This window comes from Lepidochelys olivacea (assembly GCF_965140295.1).
Source record: "Lepidochelys olivacea isolate rLepOli2 genome assembly, chromosome: 7".
NCBI lineage: Eukaryota > Metazoa > Chordata > Testudines > Cheloniidae > Lepidochelys > Lepidochelys olivacea.
In genome coordinates this window covers 1013043-1031754 of record NC_140417.1, presented here as the reverse complement: position 1 = coordinate 1031754, position 18712 = coordinate 1013043, and the positions used below count along the sequence as shown (strand labels likewise).

Here is an 18712-nt window from a genome sequence, read left to right as displayed (position 1 = left end):
GCCCCTCACTCCCGACCCACAGCCCCCTGCTAGCCCAGCCCTGGGCTCCCCCCAGCTCTGCCGGTGCCCCTCACTCCCGCCCCCCCAGCTCTGCCGGTGCCCCTCACTCCCGACCCACAGTCCCCTGCTAGCCCAGCCTTGCCCCCCAGCCCCCCAGCCCTGCCTCACTCCCGACCCACAGCCCCTGCTAGCCCCAGCCCTGCCCCCCAGCCCTGCCTCACTGCCGCCCCCCCCAGCCCTGCCGGTGCCCCTCACTCCCGACCCACAGTCCCCTGCTAGCCCAGCCTTGCCCCCCAGCCCCCCAGCCCTGCCTCACTCCCGACCCACAGCCCCCTGCTAGCCCAGCCTTGCCCCCCCCAGCCCTGCCGGTGCCCCTCACTCCCGCCCACTGCCCCGGGGCCCTCCACATGCCTCAGCCCCCCTCGTTTCTCCCCCCGTGGCTCCGGCTCGGGGCAGGTTGAAGCCCACGTGGCCCGTGACTAATCCCGGCGCGGGGGGGCCCGGCCCGGCAGCAGCTGGTGCCGCGGCACGTGACTGGAGCGGCCCGGGTCCCCCCGCAGCGCCGGAGCCAGGTGAGGGGCGGGAGCCGGGAGCCCCGGGGCCACGGTGATGGGCGGGGCGGGGCGGGGCGGGGCAGGGCCTCGCTGCGGAGCCGCAGGAGCGGAGGCCCCAGGTGAGGGGAGGCGGCCCCGGGGGGGCTTTGTGCTGCCCCCCCCGAGGGGGCCGCGCCGGGCGGACGGGGGGTTCTGGGGCGGGAAGGGGGGGTGTGGGAGTTGCATGGGGAGGGTTCTGGGGCGGGAAGGGGGGGTGTGGGAGTCGCACTGGGGAGGGATGGGAGATGCAGGGGATGGGGGGGTTATGGGGCAGGGAGGGGGGGTGTGGGAGTCGCACTGGGGAGGGACGGGGGGTTCTGGGGCGGGAAGGGGGGGTGTGGGAGTTGCATGGGGAGGGACGGGGGGGTTCTGGGGCGGGAAGGGGGGGCGTGGGAGTTGCATGGGGAGGGACGGGGGTTCTGGGGCGGGAAGGGGGGGTGTGGGAGTTGCATGGGGAGGGATGGGGGGTTCTGGGGCGGGAAGGGGGGGCGTGGGAGTCGCACTGGGGAGGGATGGGAGATGCAGGGGCTGAGGGGATGGGGGGGTTATGGGGCAGGGAGGGGGGGTGTGGGAGTTGCATGGGGAGGGACGGGGGGGTTCTGGGGCGGGAAGTGGGGGTGTGGGAGTTGCATGGGGAGGGACGGGGGGTTCTGGGGCGGGAAGGGGGGGCGTGGGAGTCGCACTGGGGAGGGATGGGAGATGCAGGGGCTGAGGGGATGGGGGGGTTATGGGGCAGGGAGGGGGGTTTCTGGGGCGGGAAGGGGGTGTGTGGGAGTTGCATGGGGAGGGACGGGGGGGTTCTGGGGCGGGAAGGGGGGGTGTGGGAGTTGCATGGGGAGGGACGGGGGGGTTCTGGGGCGGGAAGGGGGGGTGTGGGAGTTGCATGGGGAGGGACGGGGGGGTTCTGGGGCGGGAAGGGGGGGTGTGGGAGTTGCATGGGGAGGGACGGGGGGGTTCTGGGGCGGGAAGGGGGGGTGTGGGAGTTGCATGGGGAGGGACGGGGGGTTCTGGGGCGGGAAGGGGGGGTGTGGGAGTTGCATGGGGAGGGACGGGGGGGTTCTGGGGCGGGAAGGGGGGGTGTGGGAGTTGCATGGGGAGGGATGGGGGGTTCTGGGGCGGGAAGGGGGGGCGTGGGAGTCGCACTGGGGAGGGATGGGAGATGCAGGGGCTGAGGGGATGGGGGGGTTATGGGGCAGGGAGGGGGGGTGTGGGAGTTGCATGGGGAGGGACGGGGGGGTTCTGGGGCGGGAAGTGGGGGTGTGGGAGTTGCATGGGGAGGGACGGGGGGTTCTGGGGCGGGAAGGGGGGGCGTGGGAGTCGCACTGGGGAGGGATGGGAGATGCAGGGGCTGAGGGGATGGGGGGGTTATGGGGCAGGGAGGGGGGTTTCTGGGGCGGGAAGGGGGTGTGTGGGAGTTGCATGGGGAGGGACGGGGGGGTTCTGGGGCGGGAAGGGGGGGTGTGGGAGTTGCATGGGGAGGGACGGGGGGGTTCTGGGGCGGGAAGGGGGGGTGTGGGAGTTGCATGGGGAGGGACGGGGGGGTTCTGGGGCGGGAAGGGGGGTGTGGGAGTTGCATGGGGAGGGACGGGGGGGTTCTGGGGCGGGAAGGGGGGGTGTGGGAGTTGCATGGGGAGGGACGGGGGGGTTCTGGGGCGGGAAGGGGGTGTGGGAGTTGCGCTGGGGAGGGATGGGAGATGCAGGGGCTGAGGGGATGGGGGGGTTATGGGGCAGGGAGGGGGGGTTCTGGGGCGGGAAGGGGGTGTGTGGGAGTTGCATGGGGAGGGACGGGGGGCTTCTGGGGCGGGAAGGGGGTGTGTGGGAGTTGCATGGGGAGGGACGGGGGGCTTCTGGGGCGGGAAGGGGGGGTGTGGGAGTTGCATGGGGAGGGACGGGGCGGTTCTGGGGCGGGAAGGGGGGGTGTGGGAGTTGCATGGGGAGGGACGGGGGGGTTCTGGGGCGGGAAGGGGGGGTGTGGGAGTTGCATGGGGAGGGACGGGGGGGTTCTGGGGCGGGAAGGGGGGGGTGTGGGAGTTGCATGGGGAGGGACGGAGGGGTTCTGGGGCGGGAAGGGGGGTGTGGGAGTTGCGCTGGGGAGGGATGGGAGATGCAGGGGCTGAGGGGATGGGGGGGTTATGGGGCAGGGAGGGGGGATGTGGGGGTCTGGCACCTTCTCCTGGTGAGGTCGTACAGCATCCTAGCCCCTGGGGACAGCACAGTGCTGACTCAGCCCAGCCACGCTGTTCGTGAACGCTGAGCTAATGCCTGGGTGTGCTCCCCGCACGCCTGGGCACACCCTGCACGCTACCCGCCCAGCAGCCCCTCACTGCCCTGCCTGGGCACATTCTGGCCAGCTGGGGCCTTGGGTGCACACCAGGCCCAGGGCAGCTGGAGAGAGGCAGAAAAGAGAGTCAGAGAAAAGTGGGGCTGGAAGGGACCTGGAAAGGTCGTCAAGTGCAGCCCCCACACTGGGGCAGCGCCAAGTAACCCCGGACCATCCCTGGCAGGGGTTTGTCCAACCCGTGCTCAAAACCCTCCAGTGACAGGGATCCCACAGCCTCCCCTGGAAGCCTATTGCAGAGCTTAGCTCCCCTCAGAGGGAAAAAGGGTTTCCGAATATCTACCCGAGATCTCCCTGGCTGCAGATTGAGCCCATCACTTCGTGTCCTGCCTTCCGTGGACATGGAGAACAATTGATCCCCGGCCTCTTCAGAACAGCCCTTAACAGACGTGAAGACTGTTCTCCGGTCCCCCTCAGTCCTTATCTCTCCAGGTTGACAGGTCCTGGTTTTAAACCTTTCCTCACAGGGCGGTTTTCTAAACTTTTCATCATTTGTGTTGCTCTGCCCTGGATTCTCTCCAGTTTGTCTGCATCTGCCCTACAGTGTGGCCCCCAGACCTGGACACGAACCCCCACTGAGGCCTCGCCAGTGCCAAGCAGAGCTGGACAATCACCTCCCGTGTCTGACCCGCTCCAGCTAATGCCCCAGAATGACACCAGCCCTTCTCCCAGCTGCAGCTGGAGGCTGATGTGCAGTGCAGGACCCCCAGGCGGGGAGCCAAGAAGGGCAGCACAAGCACTCACTAGCTATACACCTCACCTCAGAGCTTCCAGGCCAGCCCCGCCATAAGCTGGGGCCTTGCTTATGGATCCCAGGCGGGAATTCCCCGGTGTCCGAGCTGGCAGCCACTGCTCTCTTCGCATCTTTGCTGGCTGCCTATCCTTTTGCTCTGAGATGTGGGGCGAATGGCCCTGCTGGGCTGGGCTCCATGGCTACGGGGTCAGTAGCACCAAAGCCAAGCTGCTGATGGCAGCATTTGCCTGACCTAAGACCTGCCATGCCCACCAGAGGCAGCCTGGGCCCAGCTGGAAACAGGCCAGGGAGAGGAGGGGCGTGGGGCATCCCTGGCCAGCCTTGCCCGGCAGCTGGGCAGCAGGAGCTGGGGCGTGGCATGTGCGTGCGTGAGGGCAGTGTCTCTCCATGTTGCAGGGCAGGGACTCTGCGCCCAGCCATGGGGCAGCCAGGACCTCCGGTGTGGGTGATGTGTGGGGCAGGGAGGGGGAACCCATCACTCCAATGGGGGCTCACGCTGCCCAGGACATGTCAGAGGGCAGGGGAGAAGAGCCTGGCTTGGCTGGAGACTCTGTCATTCAGCAACAGGTCTGGGTGTTCATCCCACGGCAGAGCTCAGCCCTGGCCCTTTGGGGGCAGCCCAGGCCCCACAGGAGGTCGAGGGCAGAGGCAGGGTCAGCAGTGCCCAGTGCTTCAGCCATGGTGCTGGTCCCCCCTGCCCGGGCACCCCCAGACGCTGCACTGCCCCAAGATACCCATGAGAGAGGCCAGACCTGGTCAGACGCAAGGTCCCTCCAGCCCAGTGTCCTGTCCCCCGACAGTGGCCAATGCCAGGTGCCTCAGAGGGAGTGAACAGATCAGGGAATCATCCAGTGTCATCCACTGTCGCCCATTCCCAGCTCCTGGCAAACAGAGGCTAGGGACGCCCTCCCTGCCCATGTCAGGCCAGGCCCTGCACTGCCCGGCACAGGCCCTGGGCAGGAGGTGCCTGGGGCTGGAGTTCAGGAGGCCCCAGGCCTGTGCTCAGCCTGCTAGCCCTGTGGCGGGGAAGGGTTAACAGCTGTTTCCAATCAGGCGTGCTGGGCTCCATTAGCTGTGCCTGAGCATCCCCATCACCGGGCTGCTGCTGGAGCTGGAGGAAGCTGCCAAGGTGAACTTGGCCCTGGGATGTCTGGGGAGAGGGGCCGGGGCCTCGGGCTGGCCCGTCCCTGCCCTCCCGGGGCCTCGGGCTGGCCCGTCCCTGCCCAGGGGCTGTGGCGTCTCGAGGCGGCCAGCTGCAACTCCCGTGCCCCTGCGTGGCGGCCCCAGGGCTAGCTGTCTCTTCCAGCCGGCTGCGGGGGGGCCTGCGCAGGGCACTGCTGCGGGGAAGTGCACAACAGGGTGGTGGCTGTGCATGGTGCCCAGCGGGACCCTCCCCCAGGAGGGCTGATCCCCTCCCCTAGTGGTCCCACGGCCCCCACCTGCGCGTGCCGGCTCTGCAGCAGTGGGTGCTGTGGGGACTGCAGTGGGAGCTGGGGCCTTGAGCCCAGCCCTGCAGTAGGGGCTGCTAACAGGGTTCCTCCGGTGGGGAGGGGAACCTTGGGGAAGGAACAACAGGCCTGAGCATCCCCTTCTTGGGGGCCGTGGGCAGACCTCCTTCGCAAGAGGCTGCCTGGGGAGGCTGGGGCCCGGAGCTTTGGCAGGCAATCCAGCAGCTGGGGTCCTCGCAGCATCCAGAAGAGCCCATGTTGGGGGCACATGCAACCTGGGGGTGCTCCTGCATGTGTGCACGGCTCCTGGCTCTGCCTCCGTTGCAGACACCCCCACGCTGGCTGCAAGGCCCGACCCGTGCCCGAGGGCGGAGGGCTGCCTGGGCTGGCTGCTCTGTCGCGGCCGGCTCGCCCTGAGGCTGCCTTTCGCTTTCCCTTGCAGAGTGAAGAGCGAGGAGTTTGCCATGGCGGCTGCAGCGCACCTCCTCGCCTGGAGCCTGCTCCTGGTGCCGGCACTGCTCCCAGTCTCGCCCCTGCCCCAGCCGTTCAGCAGCGAGCGCCGCACCAGGCCGCAGGCTGCAGGAGCCTCCCTGGGCCCCGGCTGGGCACAGGAGCTGGCTGGGTGGCCCCTTCTGGGCAGCCCCTCCCAAGAGGCTCTCTGGACCCACCAGGCTCTGCCAGCCCTCTCCCCATTGGCACTGGCTGCCCCTAGGGGGAGCTTGGTCTTCAGTGGGGCTGGGGAGCTGGACGATGAGCTGTCGCAAGGCTCCAGCCCTGGCCACTCTGCAGCCACCAGCCACAACTCGGGCACCCCCCCTGCCCCAGCAGAAAGCTCTGTTCTCCCACCCCCTGCGTGGCCCCTGCTCCTGGGGGCTGAGGACTCTTGGCAGATGCTGGAGGTACCCCCGGCTCTGGGACCTGCTGGCACTGAGGGGGCCGGGGGCCCTGGCCCAGCCACTGCCGCGTTCCAGGGACACACTGAGCTTGGCTCGGGGAGCTGGCCCCTCACACCCGCACCTGGCTCCGGGGCTCTGCTGTCCCCTGGTTGGGCTCTGAGAACCGGAGGCAGCCCGGGAGCCTTGGCTTTCGAGAGCAGAGAACTGCCCTCAGGCTCGGAGCCCAGGAGCCAGCATCCAGCTTCGCCCAGCCCAGCCAGTCCTCCCGGGGCAGGGAGCGGCCCAGGCCCTGCTGGGCAGGACAGTCCGGGCACACCCAGGCCAATGGTGTCCACCGTCGCCTTGGCGGCCAGGCCGGGCTCCATGGCAGGAGCCATCAGTGCCAAGTGGCGGCAGGTGGCAGATGCGGGCCCTGGGGGAGCGGGTCAGGAGGGCTGGCCTGTGAGCTGGGCTCCAGGGAAGGGGCAGCCTGTGCCTAGGGCCAATGTCCCCCGGGAGCCCTGGGAACCGCTGGAGCATGCCTGGGGAAAGGGCCAGGCTTCCTACACGCAGGGTTACTCCCACTCTCAGCGCAGGGGCAGCACCCTCCCTCCCTGGGGCGATGCCCAGGGGCTGCCCCCGCACCCCACCGGCAGGGACGGCCAGCCTCAGCCAGAGGGACGGTGGGTCCCTGGAGCCAGCCTGGCTGCCATGCCCGCTGCTACCTCCCAGCTGCAGCAGATGGCTGGAGCAGGGGGCTCCGTGGCCGGTAGGTGGCCTGGTCTTGCTCCTGCTGTGCTCAGCGCTGGCCAACTGGAGCTTGGGGACAGGGCCTGGGAGCTCCCGCCAGGCCTGGCTCCAGTGCACAGCCGCCTGACAGAGCCGGCTCCCCCGGCACAAGGGAGCCCCGCCTGGAGGCTCACCCCAGCCTGGGCAGAGGGGGCCATGCTGGAAACCAGAGCCCCGGCCTGGACAGAGGGGCTCTCGGCTCATCAGAGAAGCACTCGGTGGGCACTGCCCGGATCCACAACCCAGGCACCGCACCTCCCCGGGAAAGCTGCTCCTGGTGCAGAACAGGGACTGGAGCACCCCCGCACCAGGCCCGCCCTCTACACCAGCCTGGAAACGTCGCCCGCCCCAACGTCTCCTCGCCCAGGTATGTGTGACCAGCCCTGGGCTCCCTGTGGCTGGTGGGGGCTGCTCCCAGGGGTCCCCTCTCATCCCTCCTTTGGAGCCACGGGTACCTCCCCATGTTCCCACAAGCCTTCTGTCACCCCCTGGCCGGGGGCCTTGCCCTTTGCCAAAGGCACCGGGACGCCCCTTCTGCTCTCCCGCCCCATTGCCGTGGGTGAGCGAGGCTGTGTCTGCACGGCCCCGGGGGCAGCAGCTGCAGCCACCTGAGGCCCCCAGGCCCTTGGTTCTGTTTCAGGGGCTGCAGCAGAGGAGGAGATTGGGGCCCCGCAGCGAGTCCGGGGAGCTGTGGACCCAAGGGCCCCCGTGAACAACACCTCCACGGCCACCTCTGCCCCCAGCCCGCTGCCTCCGGGGACCACGCACTCAGGTGATGGGGGATCCCGCCCCTGTGACTCAGCCAGCCCTTTTCTCCCACCCCCATGGGCAGCTGGGCCCAGGGGTGCCCCTGGCAGGGCCTGGGCACTGGGGGCTCAGAGATGGTCCCAGTGGGTCCCAGCCGGCCCAATCCTACCCAGCCCTGTGGAGACTGAGTGCCAAGTTTAGAGGCGCTCCTGTGGGGGGCTGCTGGGACCTGCCTTGCAAGGTGCCCGTGGGAATGTCTAGGTGCTCCCCACCTGGCACCTCTGGGGTGGGGCGGGGCAAGCCCTGTGTCACGGAGTGGGGGGAGTCCAGGCCCTGCACCCCTCTTCCTGGGATTCACTGAGACTCTCAGCCAGCCAGTAAAACAGAAGGTTTATTGGACAACAGGAACACAGCCCCCAACAGAGCTTGTGGGTACAACCAGGACCCCTCAAGTCCTTCTGGGGGAGCAGGGAGCTTAGACCCCAGCCCTGGGGTTCCCTGTGTTCCTCCACCCAGCCCCAAACTGAAAACTAAACCCACCCGGCAGGTTCCCTGCTGCAGCCTCCGTCCACATTCCTGGGCAGAGGTGTCACCTCCCCCTCCCCCTCCCGGCTCAGGTGACAGGCTCTCAGGTCTCCCATCCCCAGGGCACATTCCCAGGTCAACACTCCCCTCTCCCTGCTGAGTCACATCGTCACATCTCTCCCCCCTTCGAGACTGAACTGAGTGGGGTCACGCTGACCAGTGACCTGGGGAAGTTCGGGGCCCCCTCTCCGGGACAGCGCATCCGCTATCAGGTTGGCACTTCCCTTCACGTGGACCACGTCCATGTTGTAATCCTGCAGGAGCAGGCTCCATCTCAGGAGTTTGGCGTTGGCTCCTTTCATCTGGTGCAGCCAGGTCAGGGGAGAGTGGTCGGTGTAGACGGTGAAGTGTCGCCCGAAGAGATAGGGCTCTAGTTTCTTGAGGGCCCACACCATGGCCAGGCACTCCTTCTCGATGGCCACGTAGTGTTGCTCCCGGGGTAGCAACTTCTTGCTCAGGTACACGATGGGGTGTCTCTCCCCCTTTTCATCCTCCTGCATTAACACCGCCCCCAGTCCCGTGTCGGAGGCGTCGGTGAACACCACAAAGGGCTTGTCAAAGTCTGGGTTTGCCAGAACTGGGCCACTGACCACAGCCTTCTTCAGCGCCCGGAAAGCCTCCTGGCACTGCTCGGTCCAGACCACCTTGTCTGGCTTCCCCTTCTTGCATAGCTCCGTGATGGGGGTGGCTATGGCGCTAAAGTGGGGCACAAATCTTCGGTAGTATCCTGCCATCCCAATAAAGGCTTGGACCTGCTTTTTGGTGTGGGGAGCGGGCCAGTCTCTGATCACCTCCACCTTGGCTAGTTCCGGCTTTAGGCGGCCGCTCCCCACCCGATGGCCCAGGTAAGATACTTCCGCCATCCCCACCTTGCACTTCTCCGCTTTTACAATCAACCCAGCCCCCTGGAGTCGGTCCAGCACTTGTCTAACCTGGGACACGTGGTCCTCCCACGTCTGGCTAAAGACACAGATGTCATCAATATACGCCACGGCAAAACTCTCCATCCCCCTCAGGAGCTGGTCCACTAGGCGCTGGAAGGTGGCCGGCGCTCCCTTGAGGCCGAAAGGCAGGGTCAGGAACTCATAGAGCCCCAGAGGGGTGATAAAGGCCGATTTCAGTCGTGCATCTGCATCCAGCGGCACTTGCCAGTAGCCCTTTGTAAGGTCCATGGTGGTAAGGTACCGAGCTCCTCCCAGCTTGTCTAGGAGCTCGTCCGGCCTGGGCATGGGGTAGGCATCCCATACAGTGATGGCATTGAGCTTCTGATAGTCCACACAGAACCGGACCGACCCGTCCTTTTTGGGGACCAGCACCACCGGCGAGGCCCAAGGGCTGGCCGATGGCTGGATCATCCCCAAAGCCAGCATGTCCCGGACCTCTCTTTCCAAGTCCTGAGCAGTTTTCCCTGTGACTCGGAAGGGGGAGCATCTTATCGGCGGGTGCGACCCTCTCTGCACACGGTGGACAGTCAGATTAGTGCGTCCAGGCTGGTTGGAAAACAGCTGTCGGGATGGATGCAGCACCCCCCTGACCTCAGCTTGCTGGGCAGGGGTTAGCTGATCCGAGAGGGGAATTGTTTCCAGGGGGGAACCAGCTCTGGTCCCAGGGAATAGATCTACTAAAGGGTCGTCTCCCTGCTCTTCCCACTGTCCACACACGGCCAACACCACATTCCCCCTGGCATAATATGGCTTCATCATATTCACATGGTACACCCGGTGGTGGTGCGCCCGGTTCGACAGCTCCACCACATAGTTTACCTCATTGAGCTGCTTGACGACCCTGAAAGGGCCCTCCCAGGCGGCCTGTAGTTTGTTCTTTCTCACTGGGATGAGAACCATCACCGGATCCCCGGTGGCGTAGGCACGGGCCCGTGCCGTGCGGTCATACCAGACCTTCTGCTTCTTCTGGGCTCTGGCTAGATTCTCCCTGGCCAGGCCCATGAGTTCAGCCAGTCTCTCTCGGAAGATCAGGACATACTCCACCACTGACTCTCCATCGGGAGTGGCCTCCCCCTCCCACTCGTCTCTCATCAGGTCCAGGGGGCCCCTCACCCTCCTGCCATATAACAGTTCGAAAGGCGAAAATCCGGTCGACTCCTGGGGCACCTCCCTGTACGCGAACAGCAGGTGCGGTAAGTACTTGTCCCAATCCTGCGGGTGCTGGTTCATAAAGGTTTTCAGCATCATCTTTAGCGTCCCGTTAAACCTCTCCACCAGCCCATTGGACTGGGGGTGATAAGCTGAGGCCCAGTCGTGCCGGACCCCACATTTCTCCCACAAGCACCAGAGCAGGGCCGACATGAAGTTGGAGCCTTGGTCTGTCAAGACTTCCTTGGGGAGCCCCACTCGGCTGAAAATGGTCAGGAGCGCATCGGCCACGGTGTCGGCTTCAATGGAAGCTAAGGGCACTGCCTCGGGGTAGCGGGTGGCAAAATCTACCACCACCAGAATGTATTTCTTCCCCGATCGGGTCGTCTTGCTGAGAGGCCCCACGATGTCCATGGCCACCTTCTGGAAAGGCTCCTCTATGATGGGCAAAGGTCTCAAAGCCGCTTTCCCCTTGTCCCGGGCCTTCCCCACCCTCTGACAGGGGTCACAGGATCGGCAATACTGCCGGACCGTGGTAAAGACCCCGGGCCAGTAAAAGTTCTGTAGCAACCTCTGCCGGGTGCGCCGGATTCCCTGGTGCCCTGCGAGGGGGATGTCATGGGCCAGGTACAGGAGCCTGCGGCGATACTTCTGGGGGACCACCAGCTGCCTCCTGATCCCACAGGACTCTACTTCCCCTGGGGGAGCCCATTCTCGGTACAGGAACCCCTTCTCCCACAGGAACCTCTCCTGGCAGCCTCTCCTCATGGTCCGTCCCACACTGAGGTCGGCCAGGTCCCTGAGCTTCCGCAAGGAGGGATCTTTCCTCAACTCGGCCTGGAACTCAGCGGCTGGGGCAGGGACGGGGCCCGGTTCCCTCTCGCTGGCCAGGTCTGAGGCCTCAGCCTCTCTGAGCCGTGCCCCTCGGCGCTCCCTCCCCACCAGGGTAGGGTCCTGCGCCTCCGGTGTGGTACCCTCCCCACGGTCAGGGCACAGTGCCCCTCACCGGCTCTGGCTACGGGTCAGAACCAGGGCGGTCTGGGGGTTGCTTGGCCAGTCCTCTAGGTCTCCCCCCATCAAAACCTCAGTGGGCAAATGGTGGTGTACCCCCACATCCTTGGGGCCCTCCTTGGCCCCCCATTTCAGGTGTACCCTTGCCACGGGCACCTTAAATGGGGTCCCGCCCACCCCTGTCAGGGTCAGGTAGGTGTTGGGCACCACCCGATCTGGGGCCACCACCTCAGGCCGGGCCAGCGTCACCTCCATGCCCGTATCCCAGTATCCATTGACCTTCCTCCCATCCACCTCCAGGGGAACAAGGCACTCTCTCCGGAGGGACAGCCCCGCGCCCACCCTGTAAACTGAGCACCCTGAGTCCAGAGCCTCCAGCCCTCTGGCGGAGCTGGTCAGGGGTACTCTTCCCTCCTGAGCAGGTGGTAAACTGGCAGCCCCCCTTTTCTGGGTCGTCTGCCCCTCGTCCAGCTGGGTCCCTACCCAGTTAACCCTGGGTAGGTTGGGTCTGCTCAGTCTGTCCCTGAGCCCGGGGCATTGGGACCATATGTGGCCTCTCTGGCCACAGTGATAGCAGCTCAGGTCACGTTGGTCCCCTCGAGCAGGTCGGAGGGGCCCGACGCCAGGCGTTCCCCTTGGGAGGGGGTTCTCCCTATTTCCCCGCTGGGAGGCCCCCTGGTGACTCTCTCTCTGCATCGGGGGGGCCTGTTCTTTTGGGGCTCCTCCTGGCTACCCCCTGACCGACTGTTCACAAACTCGTCGGCCAGCTGCCCTGCGTGCTGGGGGTTCTCGAGCTTTTTGTCCCCCAACCACAGCCTCAGGTCGGACGGGCACTGATCATACAGTCGCTCCAGTACGATTAGGTCCAGCAGGTCCTCTTTAGCTCGGGCCCCAGCTGTCCACTTGCGGGCATATCCCTGCATCCGGTTGGCCAGTTGTAGGTAGGTGACCTCAGGCGTTTTACGCTGACTCCGGAACCTTCTCCGGTACATCTCGGGGGTCAGCCCAAACTCGCGGAGCAGGGCCTGTTTGAACAGTTCATAGTCCCCTGCCTCCGGCCCTGTCATCCGGCTGTACACCTCCACGGCTTTGGGGTCCAGTAAGGGGGTGAGGAACTGGAGCCTGTCTGCAGGGTCAACCCTGTGCAGCTCACAGGCATTCTCAAAGGCCGTCAGGAAGCTATCTATGTCCTCCCCCTCCTTCGCTGGGCCAGGAAGCACTTATCAAAGTTCCTTGCCGTCCTGGGTCCCCCCTCACTCACCGCAGCCGGGGCCCCACTGCTCCTCAGCCTGGCCAGCTCCAGTTCATGCTGTCTTTATTTCTCCTTCTCCTGACGTTCCCTCTCCTTCTCCTGACGCTCCCTCTCCTTCTCCTCCTGCTCATGTTGACGTTGTTTCTCCTCATGTTGACGTTGTTTTTCATGATTCTCCAGCTCCCTCATTTTCATCTCCCTCTCCCATTCCAGCCGCCTCCGCTCCAGGGATGGGGAGCTCCGCTGGGAGGATCCCCTGCTGGGTGCCGGGGTCAGGGTGCCCTCGGTATTCGCCGGGCTTCCCCCAACCCCTCCCCCAGGCCTAGGTAGGAAGGGTCTCGGGATGTCCTCGGCAGCTGTCTGACCCCTCCCAGCCCGGTCAGGCCCCAGGGCCCACACTGCGTCTGCCGGGCAGCTTCCCTCCGGGACAGGGATCGGGTCATCCAAGCAATCCCTCTCCTCCAACTGGGCAATCAGCTGTTCCTTGGTGGACCTCCCGATGCGCAGCCCCCTCTGCCTGCACAGCTCCACCAGGTCGCTCTTCAGGCGTTTAGCGTACATCTCCCTGCTGGCCACTCGCAGGCCGGGCAGCTTCCCATGGTTTCCAGGAAAAACCCCTCGTGTGCCAGCCCTTCTTGAGGTCACCACTTCTTTGCCAGGGTCGAGCGGCAGACTCCTCCGCCCCTGGGTCCGCTCGCTACAATCCCCCGGGGGACCCTGTTACTGCAAAAGTCCTTCTCTCTGGTCACACACTCCCAGGGGTTAACCGCCCCCTGAAACCGTCTCTCTCTGAATCTTCAGCACGCCTGGTCCCCGTCAATCCCCCTTCGTTTTACTGCTCCCCAGTCACTTACTGCAGGAAGCGCCGTTCACGGGGTGCAGTAGATCCCACCGCTAACACCAGTTGTCACGGAGTGTGGGAGAGTCCAGGCCCTGCACCCGTCTTCCTGGGATTCACTGAGACTCTCAGCCAGCCAGTAAAACAGAAGGTTTATTGGACAACAGAAACACAGTCCACAACAGAGCTTGTGGGTACAACCAGGACCCCTCAGTCACGTCCTTCTGGGGGAGCAGGGAGCTTAGACCCCAGCCCTGGGGTTCCCTGTGTTCCTCTCCCCAGCCCCAAACTGAAAACTAAACCCACCCAGCAGGTTCCCTGCTGCAGCCTCTGTTCACATTCCTGTGCAGAGGTGTTACCCCACCCCCCCCAGCCCCCTCCTGGCTCAGGTGACAGGCTCTCAGGTCTCCCCTCCCCAGGGCCCATTCCCAGGTCAACACTCCCCCCTCCCTGCTGAGTCACATCCTCACACCCTGGCAGCCTGAACACGGCAGAGCAGAGGGGCTCGTCAGAGGCCTGGCCCAGACAGGAGCTGTAGGGCCGGCTGGGCTTTGGCCCCCAGCCAGGCAGTCTGGGTGCTCCCCCCACGGGCAGTTAGGCCACAGCATGGCTGGAGCCTGGGGGTCACAGGGGGCACTGACGCCGTCAGAGGCACCAGGCTGGTCCCTAATGGGATTGGGGGGGGGCAGGGAGCGGCTATATCTGGCTGGGGCTCAGTGACAACTTCCACCAGGGCTGTGACCAGTGATGGCGCCTAATCCCCTCCCCCCCACGGGGATCAGCACTGGCTCCTGCCTGCGCGCCCAGCCCCCATCTGGTTGGGCTTCCCATGGACCCTGATCCTGCCTGGGACAAACCTTCGTTCCTGGGGCCTGCAGCCCCTACCGTTCCTGGGGGGTGGCCCTGAGTGCAGGCCTGGCCCAGCACTCTCTGCATGCCTGGCCCTGGACCCAGTTCTCCCATCTCTGTGATGGGAGCAGCCCTTTCCTGCTGCCCCCAAGATCCACGGGCGGGAGGTGCCCTGCATCAGGGCTGCCTGCAAGAGCCCTGTGGGGGCAGGACCAGGCCTTGGCCAGGTGCTGGGAACAGAAGCAGGTGGAAGCAAATGCGAGGCAGGGCTGGGGACAGGCTGGGTTGGAGCCAGCTCTGCTGAGTGGGAGCTGGCAGCGCCAGGACCTGGGCCAGAGCCAGGGAGCAGGGCCCTGAGGCCCCTGCAGGCCCCGCCTCGCGCAGAGCATGGGTGCAGTGCGGGGGTCTGGCACTTGGGCTGCATGCCCAGAGGCCGGGATGGGGGTGGGGGGACGGGACGTGAATGGTCCAGCCCCAGAGGATTCCCCCCAATGCGAGACAGGGCTTGGCCCAAAGCCCGCAGGGAGCTGGTGGGGGAGCGGAGCTGGGATCCCTGCTGGTGGTGGGCTCGGCCCTGCTGGGAGCAGGGACATCCTGTCGCATCCATGGGCAGCGGGCGACTGGCCCAAGGGCACCTGGGGCTGAACTCGGCAGGGAGAGAAGGACAGAGCCCCTCTCCCTCTCTGCCCCCAGCAGGCCAATCTGGGGGGGCACTTGACCCCGCATGTCCCCCCTTAGTGTCACACATCTGCTGATGCCCCTCACTCCCGACCCACAGCCCCTGCTAGCCCAGCCCTGGGGTCTCTACTCCCTGCCAGCGCCCCTCCATCTGCATTCCCGTGCTGGGGTGCAACAAGGTGATGGTGGGCCTTGAACAGATGGAGGCAGGCTGCTGGGGTTTGGGGCCTTTAAATGGGTCAGCAGCTGGTCTGTGCCAGGGCAGGGGCTGCCCCCCGCCCCAGCACTCAGGTATCTCCCACTGCAGCCCCATGCCCATTGCTGCTCCTGCTGGTGCCCAGCCCCAGTGGGAGGGCTGAAGGGCCATAGCAGGCAGCCCACAGGGGACAGGGTGAGGGGTTCAGGCTGCTGGATGGGGAACCCCGGCACCAGCTGATTGGAAGCTGCTGCAGGATGCAAGTTGCTATGGCAATGTGGATGCAAGGAATGGGGCTTGGATGCAGCGAGCCCTGGCCTGCTCCTGTATCCGCTGGCAGAGCCGTGTAGAACGGGCACGGAGACCCGGGGGTGGGGTGGGGTAAAGGGTCCAGGGGCCCCTCGGCCGGGAGAGGGCTAGTGGGGAGGAGCCCAGCTGTGGGACGTTCTGCAGGGAGGTGGCACACGCAGGCCCGCTGACGATGTGCTCCTTGCTGTTTGCAGATGGGACCCGACCTCCTGGCCATGGCAGCACCACGGCCCCTGTGCCCACCTCACCCCAGCCCCCAGCCACTCCCCGGCGGGGCCTGATCAGAGTCACCACCCAGCGAGCTCTCCAGCGCCCCCCTCCGCCCGAGCCTGGACCCAGCCTAGCGCCTGCCTCCAGCCCGCCCTGTCCCCAGGCCAGCGGGGCCTGCAGCCTCCTGCCGCGCAACCAGACGCTGCTGCGCTGGGCCGACCTGCAGCACACGCTCGGCTTCGCCTGGGAGCTGCACCTCTATGGCACTGGCTCCCTCTTCCTGCTGCTCAGCCTGGCCTGCCTGGCCAGCCTCGTCGTCTCGCCCGTCCTGGGCCCGCCCCAGCTGCCCTACACCCTGGGGGCCAACGCCCTGCTGCTGGCCGTCGGCCTGCTCCGCGCCACCTTCCTCCTCGCCGACCCCTACGGCGCCAGGGCCCGGCTGCCCGCCCCGGCCGTGCGGCTGCTCTACCATGCACCCTTCCCGCTGCTGCTCGGCGCCTTCGCCCTGCTGCTGCCCCCCCGGCAGAGCCTGCCCCTGCTGGCCCCGCTGGCCGTGCTCCAGAGCGCCGGGCTGCTGGGCGCCGACCTGCTCTCGCCCCTGCTGAGCCCCGCCCTGGGCATGGGGCTGCACCTGTTCTCCTGCGCCCTCGGCACCGCCCTCCTGCTGGCCAGCCTGGCTGCGTCTTGGCGGCTGCGGCCCCACCGGCCGGCCGCGGCCCCGCGGGTGTCGCGTGGCTGCGAGGGCCCCCAGGAGCTGCCTGGGCAGGGTGGAGCCCTCCAGGGGCTAGGCCCCTGCCCGCGGGTGCTGCTGGGGTGCAGCGCTCTGGGGCTGCTGTGCTGCGGGTTCCAGGCCTACGGGGCCCTGTGGCTGGGGGGGGTGCTGGGCCCGCCGGGGGAGTTCTCCTGGCCCTGGTGGTTCGTGCAGTCCTGGTTCCGGACCTGCGAGCTGCTGCTGGCCTTTGCCCTGTGCCGCGCGGCCTCGCACCCCTTCTGCCAGCGCCGCGGCTCCGCGGACCACGCCTGCTGGGCCAAGCTCGGCCGCTACTTCTGCCCCCACCGCCAGGCCGGGGCGCCCGAGTGCCCCGACGACGGCTGCCACTGGGCCAGCAGCGCGCAGGGGCGGGCGGCCAACGGCGACATCCGCGAGAGCCTGATCCGCAGCCCGCCCGAGCAGGTGCCCCTGCGGGCGCTGAAGGACAGCAACGAGGCTGGGGCGGCGGGGGCCTGCTCGGCTGGGGGCTCCCCCTCCTCGCTGTGCCGGCCCGGCCTCGGCGCCGCGCACGGGGGGCACGCCTGCTCCGAGAGGGCGTCGGCCCTGTCCCTGGGGGCGCTGGAATTCCGCCCGCCCTCGCCCATCAGCCTGAGCCGCAGCATCGACGAGGCCCTCTTCAAGGAGCACCTGGTGCGCGACAGCGTCTTCCTGCGCGCCAGCCTGCAGGGCCCCGGGCGCCTGGCACGCCGGGACTCCTGCTCCTCGCTGCGCAGCGGCTCTGCCCTGACGCCCCTGGCCGAGCCCCGGCTGCCCGCCGAGGCCTGGCCACGCCGCAGCTCGCTCAGCGACCTGCCCTCCCAGAGCGCCAGCCTGCCCCCGAGCCAGGGCCCGCCCAGCAAGCCCCCCACCGAGGGCGCCATCTCGGGCAGCTCCCTCGACAGCTTCTCCGGGGGCTCCCTGAAGATCAGCTGGAACCCCTGGCGGCATGGCCTCTCCTCGCTGGAGAGCTTGCCCCGGGAGGAGACGCCCAGCCGGGCCCTGCTGCTCCCCGAGGAGGCCCCTGGGCCCGGCACCCCAGGCGGGGCCGGAGACTCTGAGTGCGAAGCCAGGGAGAGGTTCCTGGCGCTCAGCAAGCAGGTGGATTCCCGCAGTCTGTCGAGTGACACCATTGAGCTGTGAGGGGCCGGGCCAGGGCAGCCCCTCAGCACAGCGCCTCGGACTGCGGCTGGAGCCCTGCCAGGGAGCAATGCCAGGGGGAGCCCACGACAGGCAGGCCCCCGCATGGCCCTGCCCTGCCTAGTGCCAACCCCCCAGCCCGTCAGTGATTTTTACAAAAAGAAAAGGAGGAGCTCTAGTTTCCCAGCTCAGGTTTTGCACCTTGGTCCAGGCTGCACGGGGGAGCTGGGCTAGCCCAGGACGAACCAACTCAGCGGGAGCAGGACGTGCTTTGCCAGCGCACGATGCAGAGCCAGGCCCGGGGGCAGCCCTGGCTCTGGCTGAGCGAGGGCCTGGGCCAAGGCCAGGGAGGAGCCTCCCGCCCAGCAGGCCCGGAGGAGCATCACACCAGGGCTGCTGCAGCATGAGGGGGACAGGTGGCCTTAGCCCTGCTGTGCCCATGGGTCCCCCTTGGCTGAGCCCCCGCTAGGCCAGACCCTAGGGAGCGGCTCCAGGGTGAGGCTGCCCCATGGACCAGCACTGCAGCAGGAGCCACCAGCCCTGACCCTAAGGAGGCAGCCCCCAGCTGGCCCTCTCGGTGCATGCCAAAGGGGGGGGGGGGTCTGACCACTGCGGGGGGGAGGGGGCTGTTGCTGTGGGTCTGTTTGTGCCAAAGAAAGAAATAAACATCCTCACAGGCCCCCGGCAGTGCTGGAGCGATTCTTCCCAGGAGCAGGGCCAGCGGTCCGGGCTAGGGGTAGCCTGTGCCCCACCCCAGGGACAGGGGCCAAACGCCTTGGGGCAGGGGCGTCCCCATGGGCCGTAACCTGCAATGGGCCGTGGGGTTGTGGGGGGGGAGGACAAGCCCTGCCACTGCCTGGAGAGCTGAAGGAAAGGCCCTGCACTATGGCCCAAGCCAGGGTGCCCTGAGGCCTGGCTTGTGATCCCCCCCCCCCAAGCCCAAGCCCCCATTCCAACTGCCGCACAAGCCGTTTGCCCCAGGGCGCAGCAGGGAGCGAGCGTCTCCAGGCCTGGGGCCATGGTGGGGCGTCTGGTACTGGGGCATCCCCTGCTGCCCTGAAGCTGGTGGGGGGCAGTTGCCCGGGGCCCCATGGCTCTTCTGTCACCTGGACCCAGCACACACAGGGCTTGAACCCTCAGCTGGCCAGGCTAGTGCATAATCCATCCCCAGGAGCTCCCAGACACATGGGGGCCCTGGCTGCACACAAGCCCCCCCCAGTTGCTGGCACCCAGCAGGAGGCAGGCTCCTAATGCCCCCC

General features: G+C 67.0%; 1 protein-coding gene across 1 annotated transcript; it reads left to right on the top strand.

The window, feature by feature from the left end:
• The first annotated feature begins 638 nt into the window (after nt 1-638).
• Nucleotides 639-18041, top strand: PRRT3 (proline rich transmembrane protein 3). The gene is made up of 4 exons (XM_084635106.1): nt 639-673; nt 5576-7164; nt 7438-7569; nt 15550-18041. Exons 2-4 carry the CDS (start codon nt 5598-5600, stop codon nt 17454-17456), a joined length of 3606 nt encoding a protein of 1201 aa, XP_084491232.1. The 5' UTR covers nt 639-673; nt 5576-5597; the 3' UTR covers nt 17457-18041.
• Nucleotides 18042-18712: the final 671 nt, after the last annotated feature.

Coding starts and splice junctions, on each gene's coding strand:
- PRRT3 (XM_084635106.1), top strand. CDS start 5,598: ATGGCGGCTGCAGCGCACCTCCTCGCCTGGAGCCTGCTCCTGGTGCCG. Junction 7,165..7,437: donor CCCAACGTCTCCTCGCCCAG/GTATGTGTGACC, acceptor GTTCTGTTTCAG/GGGCTGCAGCAGAGGAGGAG. Junction 7,570..15,549: donor TCCGGGGACCACGCACTCAG/GTGATGGGGGAT, acceptor TGCTGTTTGCAG/ATGGGACCCGACCTCCTGGC.